The sequence below is a fragment of the Cheilinus undulatus genome, linkage group 16 (genome assembly GCF_018320785.1).
Source record: "Cheilinus undulatus linkage group 16, ASM1832078v1, whole genome shotgun sequence".
NCBI lineage: Eukaryota > Metazoa > Chordata > Actinopteri > Labriformes > Labridae > Cheilinus > Cheilinus undulatus.
The window spans coordinates 20,903,134-20,930,723 of NC_054880.1; the positions used below are offsets into that span (position 1 = coordinate 20,903,134).

The 27,590-nt window shown below is 40.6% G+C and overlaps 1 protein-coding gene across 2 annotated transcripts; it reads right to left on the reverse strand.

The window, feature by feature from the left end:
- Positions 1-757: 757 nt before the first annotated feature.
- On the reverse strand, positions 758-27,333 carry zbtb10 (zinc finger and BTB domain containing 10). Of its 2 annotated transcripts, XM_041809439.1 has the most exons (5): positions 26,442-27,333; positions 15,436-16,462; positions 10,590-10,655; positions 5,990-6,165; positions 758-3,832 (listed from the first exon to the last, which is right to left on the reverse strand). In XM_041809439.1, the coding sequence occupies exons 1-5, from the start codon at positions 27,111-27,113 to the stop codon at positions 3,551-3,553; spliced, it is 2,223 nt and encodes a 740-aa protein (XP_041665373.1). In that variant the 5' UTR covers positions 27,114-27,333; the 3' UTR covers positions 758-3,550. The 2 variants fall into 2 exon arrangements, with proteins under 2 accessions (XP_041665373.1, XP_041665374.1); XM_041809440.1 differs by lacking the exon at positions 10,590-10,655.
- Positions 27,334-27,590: the final 257 nt, after the last annotated feature.

The window sequence follows — 27,590 nt, forward strand, 5'->3', positions numbered from 1 at the left end:
AGTGTTTCTCAACTGCTGGGTCGGGACCAAAAAGTGGGTTGCAGAGCAGTTTATGGTGGGTCATGACTAGGTGTCTGAAAAAGAAAATGGTGGCAAAAGTCCTGAAGTCCTTATTGGGCATGCATCGATATCTTTTTTTTACCCTGTTCTACTGTGAGATTGGGTAAATTCAAATGTTTGATCGATATTTCAACTAATTTATCTCCTCACAATAAATGGCAACTTTTCTCATAATAATGAAGTAATTTCACAAGTGGGAAATTGGCAAAAACTGACACATAATGATGGGGAAAGAAGGTATACATTTTGCCAGTTTTGTCCTTTTTCTTTTTTATATCAGTTTTTTTGGTCCAATCATGCTCCGAACTGCAACATATTCAATACATGTGTTGAAACTTTTTGGGAACTTGGGTCATGATCTGTTCTGAGACAGACTCTCAGGTGGGTCCTGAGGCCAGACCAGCTGAGAACCACTGGTCTAGATAATGCTGTATTCTTTATATTTGTCTTTGATGTTGGGTTGAAATTTAAGAGAAAAATTGATGACAGTATTTTTCTTCTGCACGCTTACTTCACATTTTCTCTGGTTGTGTTGAAAATATTTTCATAGATATTTCCCCTAAGGGCATTTTGAATGCTTGCCATCGTAGCGCTTATCAGCACATGTATCACCAGAAAAGCTAAAAGTCTTACTAAGGGAAAAGAAATGGACAAAAAGGTTAAAGCAATATCAAAGTTTTATTCTTAAAATGTAGTATAGAGAGGAACAGTAGTACAATTCAGACAGAAAAAAGGAGAATGTAGTTCCATCTTTGAAAACCTTTGATAAAAACGTAAAAAGAGTAACCTGAATTTGCTTTGTGTTCAGAGGGCACTGAGGCGCGGCCCAAAGTTTTGCATCACTGTTAAAGTTCGAGAGAGAGATTGAAAAATACAACCATCTGCGACAGCGTAAAAAAATACAGCTGGGGAACAAAAACCTCTGCTTGACATCTGTAGTGTTTTTTGCTTTGTTTGTATTTTTTTGTCCATATAACAAATACAGCATAAAATCGAAAAAATGATACATCATAGTTTTGAGTTTCATTCATTACAGTAGAATCAGTAGGATGGTAGATAGTATCAAAAGAACAAACAAGACGACAGGATGGCGTGATGAACGAGCACACGGCGTGGACAGAGGAAACAAAAGGTTTAAAATTCACGGAAACAAACCGCCACACAGGGAGGTCCGAGCTGACTGTCAATGTGTTCCATTTCTTAAATCCACTAGTTAAATAATATTTTCTCCATATATATATATTCATCTTATATATTCTCATCATATATATATATATATATGTGTATGTGTGTAATATAACCCCTCCCACAGTGACTTGAAGGTAAAAGTGACACGAAGAGGCAGAATATCTCTACGACTTTAAATATATCTTCTTTCACTGAGAGTCAAGGGAAGTTACACATCTTCTGTATCATTAGCACTTTAGTACATACTCTATATCTCACTGCATACGAACAGATACTGCTGTTCCAAGGTTTTGACCCGCAAACAATCCGTGTTTCTTTAGAAAATATGTGCTTAATGAAAGAACAAAGGAGAATGGAGACATCCGTGGAAAAGGACAAAATTAAAACGACATATGCATCTAGGGTAAAGTGAATGATTCTGTAGCATAAAAACATTTAAAAATCTCAACAATTACAGACACGAGCAAGGATTTTCTACACTAAGCAAGTTTTCACCTGGCTTTTCTCATACATCTCAACAATAATTAAAAACAACAATTTTGGTTGGACAAATAGAAATTAACAGTCTTGATTGCATTTGGAGTCAATATATATATAATATTAAATAACAAAAAAACAAAGAGTCTAATAAAAAAGTTGCTCATTGGAAGAAAGACACAACAGTTTTTATATAGTTCCATTCAGACCCGCTTTTTGGGGAAGCGAAGAAACATAAAAGAAATTATTTTCATGAACACAAACGTAAGTGCATGTCTATGAGGCGCCATAGAGCTTCACTTTTTGTGGAACAAAGTGTTTTTCTACCTGGCAGACCTAAAAAAAAAAAACAAAAAAAAAAAAAAAAAAACAAACAAACAAACAAGAACAAACTTGCATCAAATTAAACTGATGACATTTTGTACGTGAAAAATGGAGTTCTTTCAGACTTAAAATATCACACACTGTGATTTCTAGCACATTTCTTCCCCCCTTACAACCAAATGTTCAAGTGATTTTAAATAGAAACGGTCTTTAATATATAACTCAGTACCAAATAAAAACAAACATGTATTGATGTCTACTTAGGTCCGCAAAATGTCAAGAAAAAAAAAAAAAGGACTGCCGGTAGTTCTACAAAATGGTATGTGTATGTGTGTGCATTAAATAAAATAGAAGCCTAAAAACATGGCAAAGCATACCTGATAGTCGCCGTAGCACAACAGTGTTCTATAGTACGAGCTGATTACATATTTATGTATAACTGAGTCAGTTTAAGCTTTATGATTATAAACATCATATATAGCCTGTAGGTCCAGTATTCTGCGACAAGCATTACAGCACCAAACGTTTCATCATTTGGCAAAATTCAAGCTTTAAGTGAAAGTCAAATGCTTTTGTTTAATAATAATAATAATAATAAAGTGTTACTGTGACGCTGTGATTTGTATAAAGCTAGCAATAACATTTCCCCTTGTACTTTTTTTAATCCATATTTTTCCCGCTTAACAAAAAAAGAAAGAAAAAACCCTCATGTCTGTTTTCTCTTTAAAGCGTATTCAGTAGTTTTTGTTCCTGCTTAATCTTGGTGTGCGGTCTGTTTGGCACAATATCACAGCCCTCTTAAATTAATCATAAATATGGCTGTGATACATTAGAGTCACAAAACAGATTTTTTGGTTCCAAGATCTGGGCAGGGAAAGAAAAGAAGAAGCAAAGAATAATATAATAATATTTAGCGCATCTAAAGATCTAGAGAGCACGTTCAAAATCTTCCTGTGGACAATAATGCTCTTCTTCTGTGTATTTGCACAAGCACTATACTTTCAGATTATGCAGAAAGCTGCAGCTATCACTGCACCTCTGCCTGCAGACAACAACAACAGAAATAAAATTATAGCATTTGATAAGACCATAATAACCTCTCTTCATAAATTAAATAATAAACATTTCGCTTTTTAGATGATTGGCCTAACCCAACTCAAAAAACTACATCACCCCACCCAACTCTCTCCCCAAAAACAGGAAATAAAATACATCACCAAAAACCTGATTTCTCATATTATTCATCATTAGAATCTTTCTTTAGTGAGCACTGGGCTCACAGTTGGACATATTTAAACATTAATAAAATCTGTACATCTTGGAGTTCCCATTCTACCAAAGCTTTGTCTTTTTAAATCCATCTCTTTGTCATATACTTGCACAATTAAGTAACCTCAAGGTTTGATAGCACTTTGGAGTTGATTGTTTACCAGCTAGTTTTTTGTATACATATATATTAAACATCAACTTTTTATTTTGTTTCTCACGCTTGTTAAAATTCTTAGTCCTCCTCTGGGGCAGCACCTGCATTGCCTTCACCCCAGTTTGATTGGTCGTTGTCAGTGGGCTCCTCCCCCTCCAGGTCCTCCACTTCCTCACCTTCGAAGTCTTCGTCTCGAGGAAACTCCATGCCTTCCAGGCCCTCCTGAGTTGCTTGGTGTGAGTCGGCGCAGTCAGCACACACGCCGTAGCGCCGCGAACCGTGACGGATACCTACGCTGGCTGCGAGCATGAAGATTTTCTTGCACACCATGCACTTGTACTTTTTGTCCTTCTTGTGCACCTGCAGGAGGAGGAGGGAACAGGAGGCATGGTTAGTCAGATGATTTACCATCGAAGGGTTGGATTTGAAGAACTATTGCTTTCTCAGAGTCTGATGCTTGAACTAACAACAACTCCCTAAATTAAAAAATGAAGCTACCATAAGAAGCATGAGGCTATTACTAGCAGACAGGTAGCTTAGCAAAAAAAAACAACCTTTTTTTGTTTTCCCCTCTAAACAAAGATGCTAAAGAAAAAACTTTCTATGACTTCTGGGTTCTGGGCAGATTTGCCAATGGCTTTAATAGTTGTTACAGATGTTTTATTGATGAGTTGCTTTTTTAAATCAGATGATTCAAAGACGTTTGCTGTTGCTCTGATCATGGTCAGAGATCTGGCTGTAAACACTGTAAATCTGTAATCTCCAGTGAATCCAAGTTAATTCAATAACAAACCCTTTACTTCCAACTAATTCTTCTCAATAAAATGCCCCAATTGTTGTATTATTGGAATTCTTTTATTGTGAAAAGTAACACAGGGAAATAACGGGTTTTCAGTAGCAGCTTAACACACCTAAGCAGAAAAGAAAACTTAAAACCACTGATGTAGTTCCAAATTACAAGCACTGAAAACTGAACACACAGAGATAAAACATCTTTCTGTGATATCACACACGGATGTGAGTTGAGTATGCCATCACAGGCTTGTTTTAAGGGTGGGGTCATAGCACCTTAACATGCATTGAAATTGTTCTCCTTTAAATGGTGTAATACCAAAATATAATAATATTATCACAAAGGGCAAAAAAAAAAAAAAAAAAAAATCCTGACATAGTAAGTGTTCTCTCATCATCCATCTATATTTTATAAGCCTAATGGGTAACTTACAATGACCCTTTTAAAGGGATACTTTAACATTTTGGCAAATTTACCCATTGCCATAAGTCCTATAATCTTAGTAATAGGTTTGTTTCCTTTAGTTGTCGGGACAAGCCGTTTCTAGATCTGGGGGGACTGATATACCGGCTGCACAACTAACGCTATGGAGACAGACGGTATTTTTGGCTTTCCCTCATCAAACTCATCAAATACACAATCCAACAACTCCAAAATGCTCTCGTGGACAAGTTGTGACCTGCACATTCACCACGCTATGAAATAATAACGTATAATTATGTAACATTACGACACATGAAGCAAATACTCTGAACTACTTTCAGAGTAAAACACTGGGTGGAGTGATACAGTGCGCGCCTGTGGCAGTGCCGTAGTTACTGGGTAGTTCTGGCTTTGCATTTAGCTTTAAAACATCTCCGTCTTGTAACGTTCCATGATTATTTCATAGCGTGGTGAATGTGCAGGTCACAACTTGTCCACGAGAGCGTTTTGGAGTTGCTGGATTGTGTATTTGATGAGTTTGATGAGGGAAGGCCAAAAATACCGTCTGTCTCCATAGCATTAGTTGCGCAGCTGGTATATCAGTCCCCCAGATCTAGAAATAGCTTGCACCGACAACTACAGAAAACAAACCTATTACTAAGACTATAGGAATTATGGCAATGGGTGAATTTGCCAGAATGTTTAAGTATTCCTTTAAAAGCTGTTTCTATAGCATGCTATTAATCGGTCATCTCTTTTCCAGTGGCCTTGTTTGCTTTTGTTCATAAAATTGGAGCATTTGTATTCATTTCAGTCTTCTTGTTAGTACCATAAGCAGTCTTCCACTCTTAGTAGTTAAGCTATCTTGCAGCTCAAAGCATCATATTAGCACACAGACAGATTGGTTGTTTGAACTTCCTCTGCTGAACTATTCCTTTATCACAAAAATCCTGCCCACAATTTTGCAAGAAATAAAGATGGTAGAATAACACACTTGGCCTCTTTATTTTAAGCATAAAAAATATCTTACGATGTATTACTGTAAGATGATCTCACTTAACCTCTTGTGTGTGTGAGACTCTGTATTCTCTAATGAAGAGAATATCTCAAACAGTCACAAATTCTGGATTTAAAAATATCTCTCTGCATTCACTCTCTTGTGAAAAAAGCTGCCAGGCACAAACAATGGAGCCAAGTGCCAAGATATGAGGGTGACCAAAACAAACAGAGTGTTTGGCAGAAGACAGCATGTCACAGGGTGGTAAGAGAGAGAAGAAGAGCCTGTGCATCTGTGAACTCACCAGGGAATGTCTCTTAACGTGCTCACGGCGGGTGAACAGCTTGCCACAGATGTCGCAGCTGAAGGAGCGCACGCCCGAGTGGATGATCAGGTGCCTCTTGAGCGTGCGCCGGTGCTTGGCGATGTAGTTACAGTGGGGGCACTTCAGCTTATTGAGGGCTAGGTGTGAGGACTCGCCTGATAAAGACACAGAGAAACACAAGGTCAGCAGGAGATGATTTAGAAACATCATAGTTGATTGTGAGAGCTTTTTTTGCATCCAACCCTGAAAAAAACAGGTATAGTTTGTTTAAAGTGAGTTACTAGAACAAATCAGAGAAGGAGCAATGCAACCATCATAAAAGCAACATACAGATCCACCAATGAGAGAGGTGTGTCAAGGGCCAATATCCTGTTTATCAGCTGGCTGAGTTAGAGTGTGGAAGCCATTAGGAAGAATTAGAAACCACAAACTCACATATGCAAGAAATTTCCTCTGGAAGTTTAACTGCAAAGAAAGAAGTGATAACTGCAGCAGATATGGAAAACGTCAACATCTAGCTCAGTGGTTGTTGCCAAGTAACAGTATGCAATGATGTTGGAGTTCTCCCCATGGCAATGTTAGAAAGAGACAGATTTATTTTTGCAGTGCATGCAAAAAGGCAACAGAGATCTTTATATGGACAGAATGATGCAATCAGACTTCCAATACTTAACAAAAAAATCCCAATGAAAGCCTAATAGAGTAACTGAAACAACCTCAGAGATGAAAAGACACGTTCTCCTGACCTCCTTCACCTTTAAAGAAAGCTTAAAAATGATTAAGATAAGAGCACATAGAATAAAATGTTTTGTTTTTTTTTAAAGAAAGAAATCAAGATGTCCTCACACCGCATCTGCTGTTTTTCCCCCTCTTTGGACATTTACATTAACAATGTATGGAGGACAGCTGGCTCTACAAATAAATAAGCAATCTATTGATTTGAAAAAGCCCCACTCAAGAGTGCTGGTTTGTGTTGTGGGGAGAGAGAAAGAGAGAGGGGCGAGCAGGGCCGGGCCTTTTGTTTAACACAGGGAGCACACAACAGAGGCGTTGTCAGGGCAGGTTGCTAGGGGGGAGGAGGAGGAAGGTTGATGAGAAGCAGGTCACCTGTGTATTCACGATCTGTGAGTATGTTTGTTTGGTATACATCCTAGTAGCACCTTGTAGAGGAGAAATAAGCTGGTAACTCACACATGGAGTCGGGCAGTCAACAAGCATACTGTCACAACCACTATGTTTGTGCTTTTTTCTTTTCCTACCATGCCCCCATTTTTTCACATCAGTGTGTATGTGTTGAATGATAAAGTCATTCAGATTAAAACAGAAGTCGGTCTTTGTTTTTTTACATGGAGGCAGTGGTTGCTGCTGTGGTCTCAAACCAAATCAAACAAGGCAGTTTGGGAACATCTTACCATGGAACTGTGTGTAAAGGGATAGCCAGCCAATAAAAATGGGGGCTTTATGCAAAGTCTGTGCTGACGGGTTGCTGGGAAACTTGTAAATATACTACTTTGAATGCTCATCCATCTACCTATATTCAGCTGCTGAATGGCAACTGCTGCCCCAAGCACCTAACCTCAGAGCCGTCTGAAAGGGGACATTTTGCCAGATGACATTTAGGAGAGGCTGATGCCTTTGTGCAAGTAAGTTAAGCCTTGAAAATAGGAGAGCTAAGTGCCCAATATCAGATGTATGATTTAGCTTTATTATACACAGCCAACTTAGTAAAAACTAAAAAGTAGGCAAAAATATCTGTGGTGCTTACAATAAAAACTGCACAAGTCAGGTTGAAACTTTTTTTACCATCAATTTTCACAGTTTAGTATGGACAAAAAATATTGACTCAAGAAGTTTTGAACAAAAGATTACATCCTTGGCTTTTGCAACCAAGTCTGTTTCAATCAAACATAAACCTGTTCAAAAAGGCAGAATAAGGAACGATTCTCATGAGATACAGGGATGAAGAAGGTGTTTGATTCTCACCTGGTGTTTATTGATCACGTTTTGCTTTGGCATTGTTCTTTGCTGACCTCCATGTCTTGCTTTAATAGCTAGAATAGTTATTCTCTCCTGTTTCCTTAAGCTGTAAATATCAGCTCCAGTTTTTGGAGACACTGTCCTTTGGTTGTTGAAGGATTCATGACTTTTCAGATACGGTAGAGTAACATCTCAACATATGCTGTATTTCATATGAACTCACTAATTTGGATAAATATTTAGATATATTGACTAATTTCCTCCATTGTTGTGGTAAAAACTAGATCATGTAGTAAAATGTGTTGTAATGATGTTACAAATTATCTGGATTTATTTTCATATGTAAGCATTTTAATGATCAATTCAAAATTATAGTGAAGGGGTGGGATTAAAAAAATTCAAACTTCTTCCAGCCCTTTTTTAAATATGCAATCCAATTTATTACTTGTTATTGTTCCTTTTTCATAACTTTATTTTGTATTTGTCTCTATAAATTTGTACAATACTTTCTTCAGCCCTCCCTTTTTTAAGTGCTTGAAATCAACATTTCAATCAATCAATCAAAAACTGCAGCTTAGTGTCAAATTTAAGAAATGTCCTCTGGGAAGTTCACAAAGTTGTTTTACAATCATCAAGAATAAAACCTAACATGTACTACTGAAAATGTTGAACATTTCAGACAGTCTGTCCCTGAACTCTACCTGGGTTGTTTATTCTTTTCTTTTTTTTCCTTTTTCCTTTATGGGGATCATTTATCCTTAGTGATCTTTACTGTCATCTCGTAAAGTGAATTAACTGACATTTAGTTTGCTAATTTCAATATGAATCTTAATATTGCATTTATTGTAATTCAACCACCTAACAAAGTGTGGGAGAAATTTTCACAGCCGAACCATGCAGATAAAGAGGACAACAGCCCTGGAACAGCTAGAGCCAGAGTAGCTAAAGCTAATGGTCCTTGCAAAATCTGATGATACCAGTGGTATCATTAAATATTGTTAGGTCAAAGAACCCATGAGTAAGAGCAGTGTTGATAACAGTGTTAATTTCATCAACTAGAACAATGACTGAAACATTCGTCAACAGTCTTTTTTCCCATGCCAAAACTAGACTAAAACTAACAAAAATAGATCTGTGATGGCTAAAACTGACAAAAACTAAGTTTAGTTTTTGTCAAAATGACTAAAACTAGACTAAAATGTAATTTAGTTTTTGCCAGACTTTCAAAATCTGTGATATTCTCTAAATCTGTCAAAATGCAATGCATCTGTAGTTCTTCTGCCTCTCGCCTGTATAGAGCAGGGACCCCAGGTTTAGCAGAGTGCATAGAGCACACTACTGTGATTTGGTAGCAAATTTAGGCAAGAAAATAAATGCTTGGACTAAAAGTTCAGACTAAAATGTGAGGACTTTTTATGGACTAAAACTAGACTAAAATGTTTAGAGTTTTCTTCGACGAAAACTAGACTAAAACTTAAAAGGGTAGAAATGGCTAAAACGGGACTAAAACTAAAATGCATTTCATTTAAAGACTAAAACTAAAATGAAAAAAGCTGCCAAAATTAACACTATTTGATAAGCTAAAATGTTATTGATTTTAGGGTTTCAAAAAGCATAACAGAAAATAATTATCAGTCTCCATCCCTATTAACTACAGCTGTCAAAAGATAAAATTCTTGATTACAATCAATCTCAGAGACTAGCGATTTATCACCCTTTTCACCACATTTCAGAAAGCCACTATTTTGCATTCAAAACTGTTTTTCAGTTGCTTTGGATTTTTCTACTGTTTTAAACTAGGGGTAATTGAGTTCCTGTTTGTACACAAACCTGCTTTTATAGGTGGATTTTTAACATTATTATTATAAAAAGGATCTTAATATGGATTTAAAACTTCAAAAAGGGGACAGTGTTTGATGACACAAGTTTAAGATGACTTTCTGACTTGTCCACTGAGCTGTCTTTATGCTTTCTAAAGTTACATTAAGGAGCAGGGGTGGACTTCGTTAAAGTCACTGTGGCTGCAGGGAGACGCTGCAGTAGCTTAACCAAAGTGTGTTGAAAGGGACAATAAAGCCTGAAATTGATCATGAGTTAAAAAAAATTAGTGCACTAATTTTGGACCTTAATTAATCAAGATTTACTCAATGAATCTAGACAGCCCTACTTCCTATGGACATTTTACTGACTAACTTGCAGAAAAAAATTGTAAACGTTACAGTGAAAATACAACTAAGCCTGGAAATTCCTGAAAATTTGTAGAGGTTTTGCAGCCCTGCATTGCTACTCTGATGCCTTTGTATAATATACACTAAGGAAGTGGTATCTATTAAATGTGGAATTTATCCTGTGAGGAATCAAGGCACTTTCAGACATTTTTTCCCATTTCTTTTGCAAACTAGTTGGCCTTACAAGGTCGAGAAAGTTCTCTGTTGACAACTTGGCACTGAAACGCTGGTTTTGCTAGGGTCCTCCAATAGCTTGCAGGTGTTTTAGACTAGTCCCTTAACTGACAGCTCACTCTCATTTGAAAAATAGCATTTTAAAGCTTAGCTGAAGCAGTCTGCTCATAAGCAGTAGACTAGAGAGTGCAGTGTCTTACCATTCTCCCAGGACTCCCCTTGCTGTAAGTCTTGGATGATGCTATACTGGATCTGATTGGCCAACTCTGGGAAGAGGAGGGGGGGAAGGAAGAGGGAGGAGGACAAGAGAAGTGAGAAGGAGAGAGAAGAGAGGTGGTTGAGAGCCTGGGGGGGTACACACCTTGCAACGCCTCCAAAACTAACAGACCCCCATGTGAAACAAAGGAGGTTTCAGTTAATCAAACAGGCAAACAGACTCACACAGGATCCTACTATATGCAAAGCACTGTGTCCCCTCCTAACCCAGCCCCCAAAACACCCCCTCTCCCCCTTTAGGACAGAGCAACAAGGTAATGGTGCAACCAGGGCTCCAGCAGGGAGGGGGTTAATTAGAGAAGGAGAGTTGAGTCCTCAAACCATCTCAGCTTACACTCTGCTTTTGTGTGTGAGTACCTTTGTGTGTGTGTGTGTGTGTGTGTGTGTGTCCGGTTGGTCCAGCCTCAGCGCTCAGAGCCCATTAAAGACACGCCCCGTTGAGCGTGTAGACGTGAGTGTTCATTCTCCCTGGGTCAATATTTGGAATAGTGAGGACAGCCCCAGTGCATTAGAGTGGATTAGGGAGGGGAGGGGAGGGACGGCCCCCGGCAGCTTTGCACCTCGCAGGCATTGGGGGAAGTTATTGTGGGCGTGCGGGTGTGTGTGTGCTTTTAAAGAGACCAGTGAGAATGCAAATATATTTCACCTGCTCTGTGCATCTGTGTGCAGAACCCACCCTTTAAACAAGCCAACAGTCCTGTCTGAAGAAGACTCAAGAATTTACTGGCCACTGAATGCTGGCTTTGAGCTCGCTGCCATAAGAGCAGACAGTAATGCCAAAGTCCATACAATCATTTAAAGGTTGTAATAGGTTTTAAAACTTCAATATGACTGTAGTAAAAGTCAAATGATATTGCTACCCGTTTTCAATACACAGCCAAAAAAATAATCACAGGCATCCAATGTACCAAAACCTGGCCAACCACCTTGCCCTTGGTGGTAGTTGTTTTCTTTCCTTAGTAGCAGCTTTTAGATAAAAAAGGAAAAGTTTAAAAACTCATGTGCTCTTCAAGAATATCAATCATTAAAATACATAGATCTTATTGTTTCAAACTGTGGTATCGAAGAAAATTTAAGTATTAGCAATTTTGACAATCTCAAAACATATAACCCCCACACTAGCCCTGCATTCAGGCAAGCTTTGCATTGACTCTAAAAAGTGAGATGCACCGATGCATAGGTTTAACATCTGTATCAGCCCATGTCAGCCTGGTTTACAAAATAAGCCAATGGTAAGGGTGTCAGAGCTCAGGAGTCGTGGTTGGGTTCATACCTCAGTTTTGGGGTCAAGGTTTGGTACAAAAAGGAATATGAAGACTCCCTAGTTTTGCGTTATTTTAGGGTGTTTAAGTACAATTTGAGATCAAAATCAAACAATTTATTGGTTAATAAGTTAAGCCGTAGAAGAATAATTAACAACAATTTGACAATAAAAAAATTTTTCACGTACTTTCCAGCAAAAGGCCATGCTTAATAGTACTTCACTTGTTCATAGGAAGATAAATTTTGATACCAAATATTTATGGAATTCTGTGAAACTGAACTAGGACATGGCATAGTACTCCAATTCCCTGCAACATAATTTATTTTGCATTTTAAAGACTAGATTACATCATTAGATAGTCAGCAGATTAATCCATGGTCATCATTTTTATTGGCTGCAGTCTAAATATTATTATAGGAGTTTAGCAACCCTTTGAAAGGAAAAGAATTCTTTTAAAAAGTCACATTGTTTGAACCAGGGATAAAGCGCAACCCAGCAGAAAGACAGAATTTGGGCTACTATGACTGCACAGATCACTGAAGCAAAACAAAAGCCAGACGAGTGACATCACTGTGGGAAACTGGGACAGCCAATATAGGTGGATGACCGCACTCCAGCTAGAACAGAATATATACTTTAGAAAAGAGAGGGAGAGAGCAACACAGAAACAAACTGTGGTTCTTGGTGTCTGTTTGTGCCCATGGGCAAAATAATAGACCCTCTTTTTCATTCTGCATGACTATTAACAACCTAGTAGACATTACTAATAATCGTACACATTCTCATTTTTGCTTTGTAAAGCAGTATTTCAGTAAGGCATAACAAAAATTGGAGACATCATGTGACACATATCCAGAGCAAGCCACAACAAATGGACACTTTATGCAGTGCAAGACTGATCGAGCCCTGAGAGAAGAGAGAGGCTGTGGGAACCACTGACAGACTGAAACCTCTGACAAATAGTGTTCTGTACACAAATGGTACATTTACATCTGTACATTGCAGGAAATGTGGGGTGAAAATGGCTAAATGAAAATGGTGTTCAAAGCTCTGATGCTACATGTCACATAGCTTCTGCACAAAAAACATTCAGTGACCCACAAGAGGCATGCCACTTAAAAGGTCCAGATTCTTATAAAGTTTTATTGTATGGATTCAAGAGACTCCTTTAAACAGCTTACTGATTTAGGCAAACAGTTCTTTTCTACTAAGCATAATGTTCATTTGGCTTTTATTTGTTTTTGCCCTCTAGTTGGGTCTCAATAGATGGGCGGTGTACTATTTGTTTAAGTTTGACTAGATTCCTTTATTGCTATGTTTAAGAACTCTCTAAATATATGACAGTTACTTCAACAACTAAGTTTTCAGGAGTATGTACATGTGTAAATAGCACTTTCATGTAAAACTAGTCCACATACAGTGTAAAAAACACAAAATATCTTTCTTTCACTTAGACATGACACAAACTGCCTATGATTGAAAAACTTACAGAGAGTAAATAATTAAAGATCTTTATCTAAAATAAAAAAATGTGAAAAAGTATGACATCCATGGTCTACTTAATAAAAAAAACTATAACTTAAGGGGATGAACAGTTGCCTTGAAACCTTTTAGTGTGACTAACAGTCACCTTGGAGCCTTAGCATTACCTTTATTTGGAAACATAGTGTACCTTACTCTAAAATGTGGAGAGAATAAGGTTGAAGAGTTAGCACACATGCATGCAGACAAACTCAGTTTTTATGTGAGCGCCTCTCAAAGCTATTACAACACCCCGGATCACTACGTGCACACATTAAAAGTGCCCTACGAGAAGTTGAAGGCACTAAGAGCATTCAAGTGCATTTAGGGAGGCCTGGGGGGAAGAAATGTTTCCCTGGCTTTCTTCATTTGCCTGCATTAGGAAGAGCTTCTCTCTCGCGCACACAAAATGTAGTTCTCTCTCTCTACACACTTTGTGCCTGACACATTCCCTCCTCCTCCTCCTGTCCATACTACTCCACTTAATATGTGATATCATTATGGTTACACAGAGTGCCACGCTTAATGGGGCTGACAGAAGGAGGAGGCTGTAGCTGAGGGAAGAGATTACTAAGAGCGCCCACTTTGTGTGGATAGGATGGGCAGAGCGATGGAAAGATTACGGGACAGAAAGAGGGAGAAGAGAGAAAGGGAGGAGGGCAAAAGTTCTAACAAGCACGATTTTGAAATTAATTGACTGAATCCTTTTGAATTTTTAAATGGCTTTCACGTATCAAGTGATTTTATCTACACCAGCATATAGAGTGGGTTTAAAAGGTAACACAAGCTAGGATATTTTCCTTTTTATTTCTCTCTTCAACTCAGTTGACACATTTAGATTTTGTATTTTCATACACAAAAATTGAAAACAACCATATCTAATTTCAATCAAACACAACAAGCCTCAGTAATCATGTGGTGATAGAGCACTCCAGGTGGGTGTTACTTTCGTAAGCCCCCTCCTTCTCTGGAGTGATTAGAGAAGATCTAGCTTGTGGGTGACTTTCTTTGTTGGCTGTACACGGCAGGTTAACAGCTTTATAAGCAGCCAATCCCTGCTGTTAGGTGAAACTGTAGGACATTGTTTGGAGGCTGAAAATCCATGCTTTTTGTGAGGTGATCAATAAGTACCATGAGAATTACTCATCATGCCTCTGCTTCCCACTGCGATCTGCCACTGCTTAGCCTGTTAGTACTGAATCACTATGGTGATCATGATCTGATATGTCACCATATGTTTACAGATCAGTTAAACATATGAGGCTATGCTGCCCTGAAGAAATAACAGTGTCATCTTCCAGCACTAGATTAAATGATGCAAAATTTACAGGCTGCGAGCAGAGGATCAAATACTTGAGCCACGTGACCAATGGGGTTATCCTCTTCAAACCCACTGACCCCCCTGTTGGGTAAATCATTAGAGATGCATGGTGTGGGGACAGGCATTGATTAGACTGACAGAAATTCCCTTTAAATACTTTGAAAACACATTTAAAACTTTCCAGAGATGTCAAATGCATCCCTATAAAGAATGTAAAAATATCTACAATACCAGATGCTATGTGTGGATTTACAGGGCATAAGTTAGCTAGAAGGAGAAGGTCACAGAAAGGTATAAGGGTGTCTAATGATGCATACAGTTTCAGAGTTATGCACAGAGGCCAACTGCCATTCCTGCTTGACCCCTGCCATGGTGGTTTGTGCAGTGGACACTCCTTGAACATGTAAAACAATTAACTGAATGATTATTTTTTGGTGTATGAAATAAAACACTAAAGGCTTAATCCCTGTGCCATATTTAAGTTTTTCATAAGTGGTCCTATGGTCATGAATGTTCTGCATGCACCTCTTTAAATCAAGCCCCTTCCTTCTACATACAGTAAGAGCACAGCATGGTGAATAGCAATACCAAGTTCATAGGTTAAAGCTATACATATATTACAGGGGAAAGGACTGAGGGTAGAAGAAAAAAATCTGCCCCATACCAGCATTTTCAGAGAGGGAGGAGAAGTCCTCTCTGGGGTAGGAGGCTGATGGCTGGATGAACATCCCCTCATCGAATCCCTCTTCAGGCTCAGGTGGAAAGTTGTACACAAAACGGCGTGTGGTTGTCTGCTTTTTCCTCCGTCCGCTTCCCGCTGCAGGGTCTGGCGCTTCTCTCTTTATTGCTGCGGGAGCTGCAGCGGCGCCACCTGTGGCTGGCTCGTTCCAGACGAACACCTGGCCGCTCGCTGCCCGGGTCTCATTGGTCTCTGCTGAATCAGACGAGTTGTCGTTGTGGTGGGCCCAGCTCCCGGAGGCTCCGGGGGTCACCAGGGCACAACCCTCACCCCCAACTACTGTCACCTCTATATCCCTGGGCTCCTCTTTCACCTTGCTACCCTCATCGTCTTCTTCCATTCCTTCCTTTCCCTGGTTGTTGCTTGCCTTGATGGACAGCTTGGACAGGATGCTTGTGGCCCAGAAGTTGCTGGGCTTCCGGTCCAGGTTTCTCTGTCCCTCTTTGGCCACCGTCTGCCTCTTGTTGTAGTCCACCACCACTGAATCAGGGGCCTCCTGTTTGATGCTGATATTCAGGGCATCTTTTATAAACGCCCTGCATGATTGTACAACTTCTGTCATCTGGAGGTAACTAGCAACAGACATCACCTCTATGGCATTTTGGCTTGTGAGCAGCAGATTCCCGGAGTAGAGGAAGTCGAGGATGACTGAGAAGCCCTGCACAGCAGCGACATCCAGGTGTGTGACTGTGGCCTGGTCCTGGGCCTCGCTTTTGGTCAGACAGTAGAGGGTTTTGAAGTAGCGGCTGCCCGCAACCAGGATGTTCTTGTGTGCGCGGAACACCTGGCCCGAGACGACAATGTTGACGTCACAGAGGATGCCGCTCTTGCGCTGCTTATCCAGCTCCTGAAGAAGCTGGTAACAGTAGGAGTTCTCATTGGGTTTGCTGCGGTAGTCTTCCTCTGAGCTGATGGCTGAGGGGCTGCTGTTTTCTGAGGGCCTCGCCATCTCCTTTAATGTGACAGAGAGAAGAGAAGAAAACATGATTGTAGAACATTTGTAGGCTTTCACAGGTAATTTACTAAAGTATACAGAAAGACATTTTAGTTTCCTGTAACTCTGTCACACATACACAGCCTCAGGGGTTCCCAGTGTGACACAGACACTGCTGCCTGAGGGGTGAAACAGGTTTGACAGGCTTCTGTTATGGAGGAGGTGGGAAAAGGCAGTGAAAGGTGTGTTTACTTTTAGGCATGGGTCATATGACAGTTTGTTTCCTTCATCAGACTAAAATAACACAGCTGCCACACACACACAAAGATGATGCTAGGTCCAATAGGTGAATAAACTAAAAAGGTTATGTAATTTCTAAAAGAAAGAGTGTATTCCTAGTTAGTTACCCAGGGGATGATATACATTAATGTTTCCAAATCTATATCTCTACAACCCAGCGTGAATGTTTCAAAGCCTCTGAGGAGTTTTGATTGGTAATAAAACAAGACTTAAATTACCGCTGATAATATTTCATAATCTAGAAAAATCAACAAGGCCATCATACATTTGGACTGAATAAAACTTGTCTGACATGTGCAGTATCTTCCCACCCCTCAAACCTACCACAAATTTGCATAGAAAATATTTTTCTACGCCTTTGTTGTAAAGAAACCACCATCACCATACCATCAGATCACTTGTTTAAACTCTTCCTTGCACAAAAATATTTGATTGTTCTACTCTCTAGTGTCTGTGTTTATATTATCTGATCAACCGTTCTGAGCTTTTTTTGTTTTGAATTAAAGAGTTTTGTTGGCAAAAGATCAGTTTTGTTTTGCTCCGACCATAATCTGGTAATAACAATGTCTATGCACAGTAACAATGCGCAGTTTGCAGTGCTGCGAAACTTCTGCTTACACTCCTGTCTCCTCCAGCAGCTGCACATCAGGCTTAAAGGCAGCTGACGGACTGAAGTTTCTTTGTAAAAACAAACAAATAGGAGGATCAATGTGATAATTTCCAAGAGGCACATAATGCAATAAATGAATAAATAAAAGGTTGATAGATTATACCATTTGAAAAGGACCTCTTTCCAGCTGCGCACAGACAAGAAAGACGCACAGCGCTTTATGAGATAATCCATGAGAAATTAACTGCCTGAATGAACAAAATCTGTCCGTGGAAAAAAAAATTTCTCAGCGGATAGGTTCATTATGATGAGTAAGCTAGACAAGTATTTTTGTGTTCATATGTGCCGTTAAACTGCGCTGCCGTGCTGTTAAACTTCTGCCTTGAAACTCCTGCCTCCTCCAGCACATCAGTTTTAAAAGTCAGAAACCAGCCCTCTCTCAGAATGAAATTTCTTTCCAAATGAGCTGGACCAGAGAATTTTATTCCAAATGAAGTGTTTATATGAACCATTTCAATTCAGATCAAGCATTCATTTCAATTACAAGTGGTCTGTGTACACAAAGCTAGTATGACCTACATGGGTACTGGAGGTATTACTTTGTCCAAAGGGGGCACCAAAATCAGCAATAAAAAAATGACTTTTACAGAAAGTTTGAATTATTACCTTTAGACTGTAACAGCACATAAATAGTAGTGTTTGCATTTTGAATGTTTGCATGTTGATTTGTGTTTATTTTTAGTTTATCATTTTTTGATGCTACGATCGAGGTAGCTAAATGTGTCCACATTGCACAGCATGGGTCCAAGTAAAATTTCCAAAAAAGCGACTAATATATATTATACAGGAACATGTTATATCCCAATCAAATTTTCACAAGAAATTGCATTCATAAAGAAAACTGCAGGCCTGCTGAAATGCTAAGGCTAAGTTCACACTGCAGCAGTTAATGCTCAATTCTGATCATTTCTCAGATATGATTATTTTGTTTGGCTGTTCACACTGTAGTAAAAATTACAAAGGATCCAAAAGAGATTTGTTTCTACTCTTTCTGGATGGCCATTTAGTAACTTTCCAAAGGTTTACATCAAAATTTTCCCTTACATTTGATTTGCATCCTTTGCCCATTCCTCAAATGGAGGTGAATTAGGCATAACTGCTTGTTTGTGCAACTAATATCTTGACTGATTTCAATAATAAACTAAGGCCTTTAAATTTTTTTTTTCCACTTACAGTTTAAACAGACATATTGAGCATTTTATCCCATTATATTCCCTGAATGCCATACAGCCATTTGTAACTGCATTATTCAAGTCAGTCAATACATAAATATAAAAATTAATACTGAACAGACATACAGAAAGATGCCTCAAAAATGTACAGAAAGACATGAGTCACTAATGCCCTATTTTTAATGTACTACAACTCAGATTTTTTAAACATTACTTAAGAATACAGTTTCACATTTATTTGCAGTTACTTTAGTGAACGTTGTTGCTGTAGAAGATCAAAAACGGATAGACAATGATAATTTGGTTAGGAAAGTATTTTCAAAAGACTAAATATTTTATGCACATTCAAGCCTCTCTTACACCCCTATTAAATGGTGAAGGTACATAAAAACAGGCAGCTATTTTAACCGAGGATCAGCTGATCAGTGTTCAGATCAGAATAGCTATGGCTCTGGTATTGAAGGGGAATTGGCAAAGGCATAGAACCACCCTTTAACCTCCCCTCTCCCCCTCCCCTGTCCTGTCTTAACGGGGCAAAGGGCCAGCCTGGTACAGAGTGGGCAGAGAGGGGAGTAAATGAAAACTCTTTGCGTATGTGATAATACATGGTTCTACTTTGACTCTTTTGAAAATACATATTCTAATCTTAAGGACAAATAAAAATGTATGAAGATGAAGCATGTATCTACATCATAGCTGTTACACTGGACACGCACGCTCATGCAGCGGCATACATCTCCAGCTCATTTTAGAATTGCACAGCAGATGTCCTAATCCAGAATAATTCACATTGCTCGAGCCCTGCATTTTTCCCCCGCCCACCACCATCTCTTCTGCTCGCGCACACACACATACACTGCCCACACATACACACAGCTGGGGCTTCAGCTAGAGTAATTCAGATTAAATCCATTTCTCTGAGGTCCCCACCCAGCCCCCACCCCCCATCCCTGCTCCCTCCACAGTGCAGCTCTTGTCCAGGGCAGCCTGGGCACACAGGATAGTATAGGGGGGCTTATCATCCTCTGCCACAGCTGGAGGGGGAGAGATGGAGAGATGGGATGGACTGAAATGAGAGGGCAGAATGAGGCAGAGATAGAGAGGGGGGAAAGTGCACGTACTCTGCAGGCTGGAGGAAATAAGAGGCGGTGAAAAATAATAGAAGAAAAGAGAGCAGATATAAAAATTGAGTTCTGAAGGACAAAAAAAAAGCAAAATAGAGCTAATAGAAAAAGTATTAAAGATGATGAGAGGTTGGAATATAAGGGAAAAAAGCCTGATAAAACGCACACAAAGAAAGTGAGTGAGAGCGTGAGGCAGAGATTGAGAGAACGAGACCTTGAGCCTCGAGAAAAAGGACGGAGGAGAAAATATGGAGCAGAGGGGGGCCTGAGAGAAGAGAGCGAAAGAGAGAGAAGGAGTCGGGTCACCCCATTTTAGCCTTTCACAATAGTCCGTGTTCTCCCCGAGGCTCATTGTCCACTCACTGTGGGTCTTTGTGAAAGGGCTCAGCACTCACTCTCTTGTTACACAGCATCTCCCACAAGCAGGCAAAGAAAGAAGCCAGGGTGCATGCGGGCGAGGTGGAGAGCATGGCAAGAGCGGAGAAAAATTATTCCTAATATACACATCAAAGCCTCTGAGGGGGAATGGTCATCATGTTGAGTGCTAGGGTGGAATATATTGGTGTGGTGAGGGGCAGGAGTAATATTACAGGAGCTGTATATGCCTGCGAGAAACATTTTATGGAATACCACATCTTTTTAACCTTTTTTTGTCAACTGTAGCTCAAGATACAAGGTTAAAAAAAACTGAGAAAGAAATCAATGTTATTTATTTCACAAATAACATCAGTGTGACTTTCCTGACATCCTGTAGCTGCATTAGAAATCATCAATCCAACCTCTCTATGAAGAAGGCAAGATTTTACAAGTTATTTGCTTGTAATCTTGAGGGCAGGATTTTTACTTTTTAATTGTGCACACTGATACAGGTATTTCTGCATTTTTCAGCCATTTCTAGCAACTACAACTCAGAAAGTCTTTATTCAGGCATGTGCTGTTAGTACACTGCACCAAAGTGGCCGTGTGACTCCTGACTTACAAAAAGCTGGAGCTGTATGTTCACTCATACACAAAACTCCAGTGTAAGGGTAATATTCAGAAGAAAAAAAATCTCCATAAGTGAGTGGGCAGGGGTTGCATTTACATCACTCAACTGCTGAGAGCCAGTACAGCCTTCATGAACGCTATGAAGCTGCTCAAACCTGTTATCCACTACCTGAGATGCTTCTGAACACTAATTCTTTGATTCTTAAAATACATCGATTTACAAGTAGCACTGATACAAAGGGAAGAAGGGCATTAAAACAATAAAATGTGGTACTTCAGGCACAATGAGACAAGTCAGGAAGATTTCAGTGCCGCCTATCTAAATATTTCCAGGAGTTCATGCGCCAAAAACACAACATAAACTGCCTTTCAAAAGAAGTCAGACCTACAGATGCTCCACTGACAGTACGCTGTTTTATCATCTGGGCTCACAAGCTATTCCACCCCTTAACCTCATGACTCCCCACAGCTTTTATCCATTAAACACGGCAAGGCAGCAGGCCAGAGAGGTAAGACTTGGCACAGCAGTTCTGAGAGTGTGAGGAGTTTGTCTGAGCGCTTCTTGGAGTCAGGCTAGGACAGCCTGGTACTGGATAAGTTGCTCCATACTGGCCTCATCAGCAGCAGCATCATCCTTTCCCCAGATGTGCCACGTGTGAGCTGGGAGCTTAGAGAACCAGCAGACCAACCCTGCACAGCAGATGCTGGAGGCAAAAACCAGCCTGAGCCAAAAGAGAATGTGGGGACAATATCGGCCTCCCCCCAGTCATGACGTGGCTTGCTTTTTATTTGAGCCAGAGACGATAGAGGTGGAAGAATAAAAGGCAGAAGATTCCTTTGATCTCACACGGCCAAAAAGACTTGCTTTAAAGGTGGATTAACCACACCAAGACACTAACAGATTCAAGCTTAGAACCCAAACCCTAACAGATCTTGCAACAGAGTGCTTCCTCTATATGACACATAACGACCAACTGGTGCCTGTTTTGTTTACCTTTCCTGTACACAGTTGCCTCCATCTCCTCACCCATCTACCCCCATATCCACAATCAAGACAGTCCCATGACCAGCCCAACCCTGAAGCCATCTCTACTGGTCCCTTTACCAACTCCCCATATCCACTGTACCCTTTCCTGGATCCCTCCCCCCTTCTCACCCAACTCGTCTGTCCCCAGATGCCAGAACAATACTGCTGTGTGTGTTTGGCCCAAGGTGTGGGAGGGCCACACCAAGTGTCTCCCGGCCTCCTAACAATGCTCTGACAGAGGAGGCAAAAAGAGGGGGGGTAGAGGAATCAACAAGAAGAATTCACCCTCTGGCTCCACTCCACCCTACTACCCTGACCTGTGCCCCCCAATAAAGTCCCATCTATCTGGCAGACACCAGATCACCATGGGTGGGTCCCCGTTCCCAGTCGGGGAGACACACTTTAAACAATGACTGTGGTGTTTGTCTGCACTAAAACTAGGGGGTGGGAAAACTTGTATGGGTCCCCTGTATTTGAATTTCGCCCCTGGGGAATCAATACAGTGTTATCTTATCTACCAGCCCTTATAGACGAACAGGAGGAATCCAGGTAAAACGTTTGTCGGGCTGTCAAACTTAATGGGGCAATATGAACCGTACAGAGTAGCTTTATGAGCCTCATTCTAACCTGGGTTAATGTAGTTTCATATTAAAGAGGTTTACTGACAGATTGTTTGTATTATGGATGGAAATTATATCTTTTAAAGAGGGATGTGTGCAGTTAGTCAAGTAAACAATTACAGTCATTGCCCAGTCCAGCACCAGAATTGCTGGTCAGTTAAACTAAATATTAGGGATGCATAATATTAAAAGGGTGATGTGTGGTATTCCGATATTTCCCAACTCATAAGCTGAGAAAAATATTTATACACCTGACTGAATGTAAAAAAAAAAAAAAAAACTGCATTTCCTATGCAAAGAGAGGCTGAGTCAGGCAGAGATGATAGAGGAACAGGGAAGTAGACAGTATAATAGTTTTGTGGGGTTTTGTTTTTTTACACTTGGGGCTTCAGTCAAAATGTTCAAGATTCATGGTGGGCCTCGTAAAGTAAGTGGCACCCTAGTAATCCACATATGTACGGGTGGACATTTTGACAATATGTAAGGCAAATACATGATTTATAATGCCAATGCATATGGCCGATATAGTGACCAAAAACTGGCAGAAAGTTTCATATCTGCTGAAACAGACATTAAACTTTTTAATCCTTTCCAAGGCTACAGGATCATTTGGGCGTGCTTTTTTTGTTTCCTAGATTTAGAGAGGGTCAACTTTTGTGTATGCACCACCCCTGTTGGATGTGACAAACACAAAAACCAAACTGTCAAACACACTATGTGTTTATAGTGCTTTTATTGATTTTTTTAATTAGCATGTTTTTGGGCCTAAATGAAGTTGATTGTTCTGATTGTAGGACCCTTACTTCACCTGGATTGTTCTGATTTTTGGAATATCACGTGACCAAGAAGGCAGGGAGCATGCACCATGAGTTTGCTTTTTTCCTTAGTTTTTCTAAGTTCTCCTAAACTTTTCCTAAGTCTAGTCCTCACTAAAAGGGTAGTTTCTATCACAGCATGTCTGTGAGGATTTAGTGTTGGATGTTGTTAGAATCATGAGATTCTCCTCTTTTAAAAAGAGTATAACATGACCAAGTTTACTTAATATTTGGATTGTTGGTGAACTGTAAGGGGTTAACCCTTAAATCTCCAAGTGGCCTGAATACAGCCTGGTGTGCGAGAAAGGGTTAAGCTAATTTCTGTTGATATGGATATAATGCAGACACTGCATTCCTATAAACATTGAAATTTCTGTTGATTCAGATGCAGATTGTCTGTGAAATGTTCCGCCAAAGCCAAAAAGCAGCCCTCTGCCACTAGCCAAGGCTGTAACTCTGAGTTGGGGGTGATATCTTGTAGCACTAGTGGTTTAGCTGTATTTTTATCCAGAAAAAAGGCATAAATTTTAATATAGACTGTATTAAGGTGAACTGGCATATAACCGCTCAATAGGAGCAAAGTGTAACCTGCTCAGACATGTGGTTATGTCAGGCAAGGAGGACCAACAACTGGCGTTATTAGCACTTCTTGTGTTAGCTTCACTTTGCAAACCAATTAGACATTATTCAGACCATTTTCAAGTATCCTTGTTCAAATCATATGCGCATTTGATAAACTTCATGTAACTGCCTAGGAACATCTGTAAATGAAGAGCATAAAAGCTAGAGACTAAAAAAGCAGAGTGGTAGAGAAGGCAAACACCTCTGTATTATGGCTGAATGTGGAGTGTATTAAAAACGAAACTGTTGTAATGTAGAAATTTACCTTCTAGTTAAGTTCTGAATTATTATGAACTACAAATGAAAGGAGGGGTCTCAGTGTGGGCTGATTAGAAGAAACTATTCTGTGACCGTTACTGTGAGTTTGATTTATGACCTTTAACTAATTTGTTAATAAAGACAAAAACTGTTCAGACATAATGAAATTGGCATAAGTCACAGCTATGCAACCTCATATGATCTAAGGGGCTTGAATGGTTTACTTTGCCTCATCTTAACCTTTGCCAGTGAGCATAGGGAACAATCTGAGCACAAGACAGCTTCTCGTTAATTAAGGACAACGGACCCCTTCTCCAAGGAGACCCACATTCACCACAGCTGCCCTGGTGTGCTATGGCTAATTGAGTTAGCTTTAACGAATGCAGCAGAGGCCTGACTAACGTTAGGAATGGGTGAATAGAACAAGAGGTTGCCTCGTAACACCATAATTCCCCTTTAATGTACTGCTTCACAATGCTGTCTTGCAGAAAACACACTGCTTCTCATTTCTACAGGACCATATGCAGAAAGATTACCATTTGCTGTGAAGGACAGCCTTAAGAGAAAAGCACTGGGAAAATAAAAATTATCCATACTGAAAAAAAAAAACATTCATTTTCAATAGCCCAGGAATGGGACTGTATGTTCCCAGCTCTGTTCTACATAAGGAAATGGCCTGGATAACCTCTCAGTAGAGTGTCTGGGGTCCTTGTTGCTAGGGAAAAGCCACACCAAGCCCCTAATCCACTCCTACTGCTCTCCTTACCAATTAGAGATACAAGTTAGTGGATCACTTTAAGTCATTCTGATTAGTGATTGCGTGTACAAAGAAGGAACTAAATGTAGTAGCACAATCCTCTTCTCGCACAAATTAGAGTCAAATAGCACCCCACTCTCAATTCCCCTGACAGCTTAGACCATTGTCAGGATAGCAGGTCGGATGTGGAACATTTACTTTCTTTTTTAAATACAGTATTGATGGGAGGAATGCCCTTTGACACCATGTTGTTCTGAGAAATACACACTCCCTGTTTTTATGAGGTCTCTGAAAGAGTACTGAAAAATATAGACTACAGTGCAAAAGTAATAATGAACTAATAAAAAGGCCACATGCACATCAATAAAGATGTCTCCCTGTAAATGCAAACACAGGCTTTTTCATCTTAATTTAAAAGCCTTAAATACATACAGTCAATTGCTATACACAGCCTAAGGTTAGGCTGACTGCATGGTCTTGATTAGGAATTCAACAAAAAGTCAGATAAGATTGTTTCTTGACTTATGCATACAGAAGAGGGCCTTCATCCTAAGATGTGCCCCAGAGGTAGAACATTAGAGCCCATTAATATAGAAATATGGGGAGGATAGGGTCAGGTGATGCCGTGTCATTCTATTTACTGACATGTATTTCACTCATTCATGCCTATTCAAACGGCTTCATTTGGGGCAGGCAGGCTGTCAAGCTCCGGGCGACATGATTTACTCTCCTCCTCCTCTTGTCCAGCCCTGCAAGTGACACCAACTATGGATTTTGGGGGGTCATTCTAACACAATGCCTCTAATTTAGCTCCCCAAAGGGAGGAGGAGGTGGAGAAGGAAGAAATGCGCCAGAGGTCACCCGGGACTGCGAGCCAGCAGAACTGCTTGAGAGGCCAGTAGGGGGGGGGGTTGGGAAGGGGTGCGGCTCCCCAAAGGCTGATAGGGTCGAGCTTTCTTGCCATTGTGTGACCTCTAGTAAGCTAGCAATCAAGACAGCTGCTGATTCAACAAAAGGATACGCCGTACAGTGTGCATTTAAAGTGAGATTCATTTTACAAAGCTGCCAGTGTAATTGTTAACGACTTTTCAGGCAATATGATTTACAGCCATTCGTGACATGTAGTTAATTCCCCTTACAAAGAAACAGCCCCCGGTGTGATAGTAGCTAGCAGGTGTCATACTAGAGCAGGTTAGTACTAGTAATTTGATTTAAGGGTTACGTTGAGGGCATAGAAACACATACATAGTAGGCATTAAATGAATCAAAGAGATGCGTGTCAGTCGCACAGAAAAGAGGATCGGTGCGTTTTTCCCACACACTAATTCACTTTGTCGACGTCTGCCTGGCAAGGGGGCTTTCCATTGCCGTCACAGTCCACCTACCTCCGGGTAGACTGCAAAGCTACAAACTGCTATTTTGCTAAGCTAATCGTTAGCTCAGGTTAGCAGGCTGATGCTAGCTAATCAGCAAGGAGAGGGGATTGTGAAGCTTAGGTAATGGCCTATTTTCGCTTTTGGTGTGTTCAAAAGTTATCAAAACGGTTAAAAGTCAGAAACAAAACAGTTAATAGCACACGTTAAAACAATGTATGACTGGTATTCGGCGCGACGTAGGTAACCGTCACGGAGTTAAGCTAACGTTACCTGTTTGGTTGGGTCATTTCTCCCGTGCTCAGAAGACAGGTGATGTCTCAGCAGCAAGGCCCGCTTGTAGTTACGACTGCCTTTAACAAGCTCGTCGCTGTTTTTAGTGGCAATGTTGTGACACCAAGAACAAGACATGAGTCCCGTCTCCTGGCAAAATTTAAGCCATGGAAATTCTTGTAACCACGTAGCATGGAATAATGAGTGTTTCTGAAGCAGCGTCTGCGGTCTCATCTCTACACCAGATTTCCTGGATCCCGTCTCGCTTCCACTCGCACCGCTTCCCGACTCCTGACTGTCGGCGTTGGGACCGTTCCCCGCTGTCAAGCTATTCCTCTCCCTGGACCCGTCCTCCCCTTCTCCTGAGCCGATACGATCGTCGCCCTCCCCGGCTGCCCAGCTGCCCCCTTCCGGGTCCTCTTCTTCCTCCGCCTCGGGTTCCGTGCTATCGCTGACAGACCCAGCGCCCTCCACTCTCTTCTGCGATGATCCTTTAGCCCCCAGATCCCTGTCCTCCTCTTGATCCGGCCTGTTCCCGTTAAACTGTCGGTCTTGACAGGCCGGGGCCTCCCAGCTGTTACAGTTCCCCCCACCGATACCGCTGGAACCCGTTAACCCAGCTAATCCACCTCCTCGGAAAGCCAGCGACCTGCGGTTTCTCTCACCGGACATTTTTTCTTAATATATATTAGAATCTTCACTTTCTCAACAGTATCCCCCTCCGACAAAAATATAACGTGATTGTATAGGCTGTATTTTCCGAAAGAGATGGACCGTCGTCGTTCCTTTTCTCCGCTTTGACCCTCCCGGTGAGAGTATGTAGGTTATGCGGAAATAAATAAAGGTTTTAAACGCATAATGAATTTCAGGGTTCTCGCTGCGTCCGCGCAGGCCCCGCAGAGGTCGAATGGCAACGACTTTCCTCCCCACAATGCACCTCGAGCAGAGAAAGGGGGGCTGGAGAGGGAGGGGGCAGCTTTTAAAGGAAGATGGGGGTGCTGTTGATCAGCAAGGGGGCTTTTGTGTTTTAGAGACTGCACCCATTTTCCGCATGCTTTTCATCTTTGGCTTTACATGTCTCGTCTGCCCATAAATGCTAACTTGTGTGCCCCACTTTAGCTTTCGCTAAACAATGTTAGCTTAGCACTC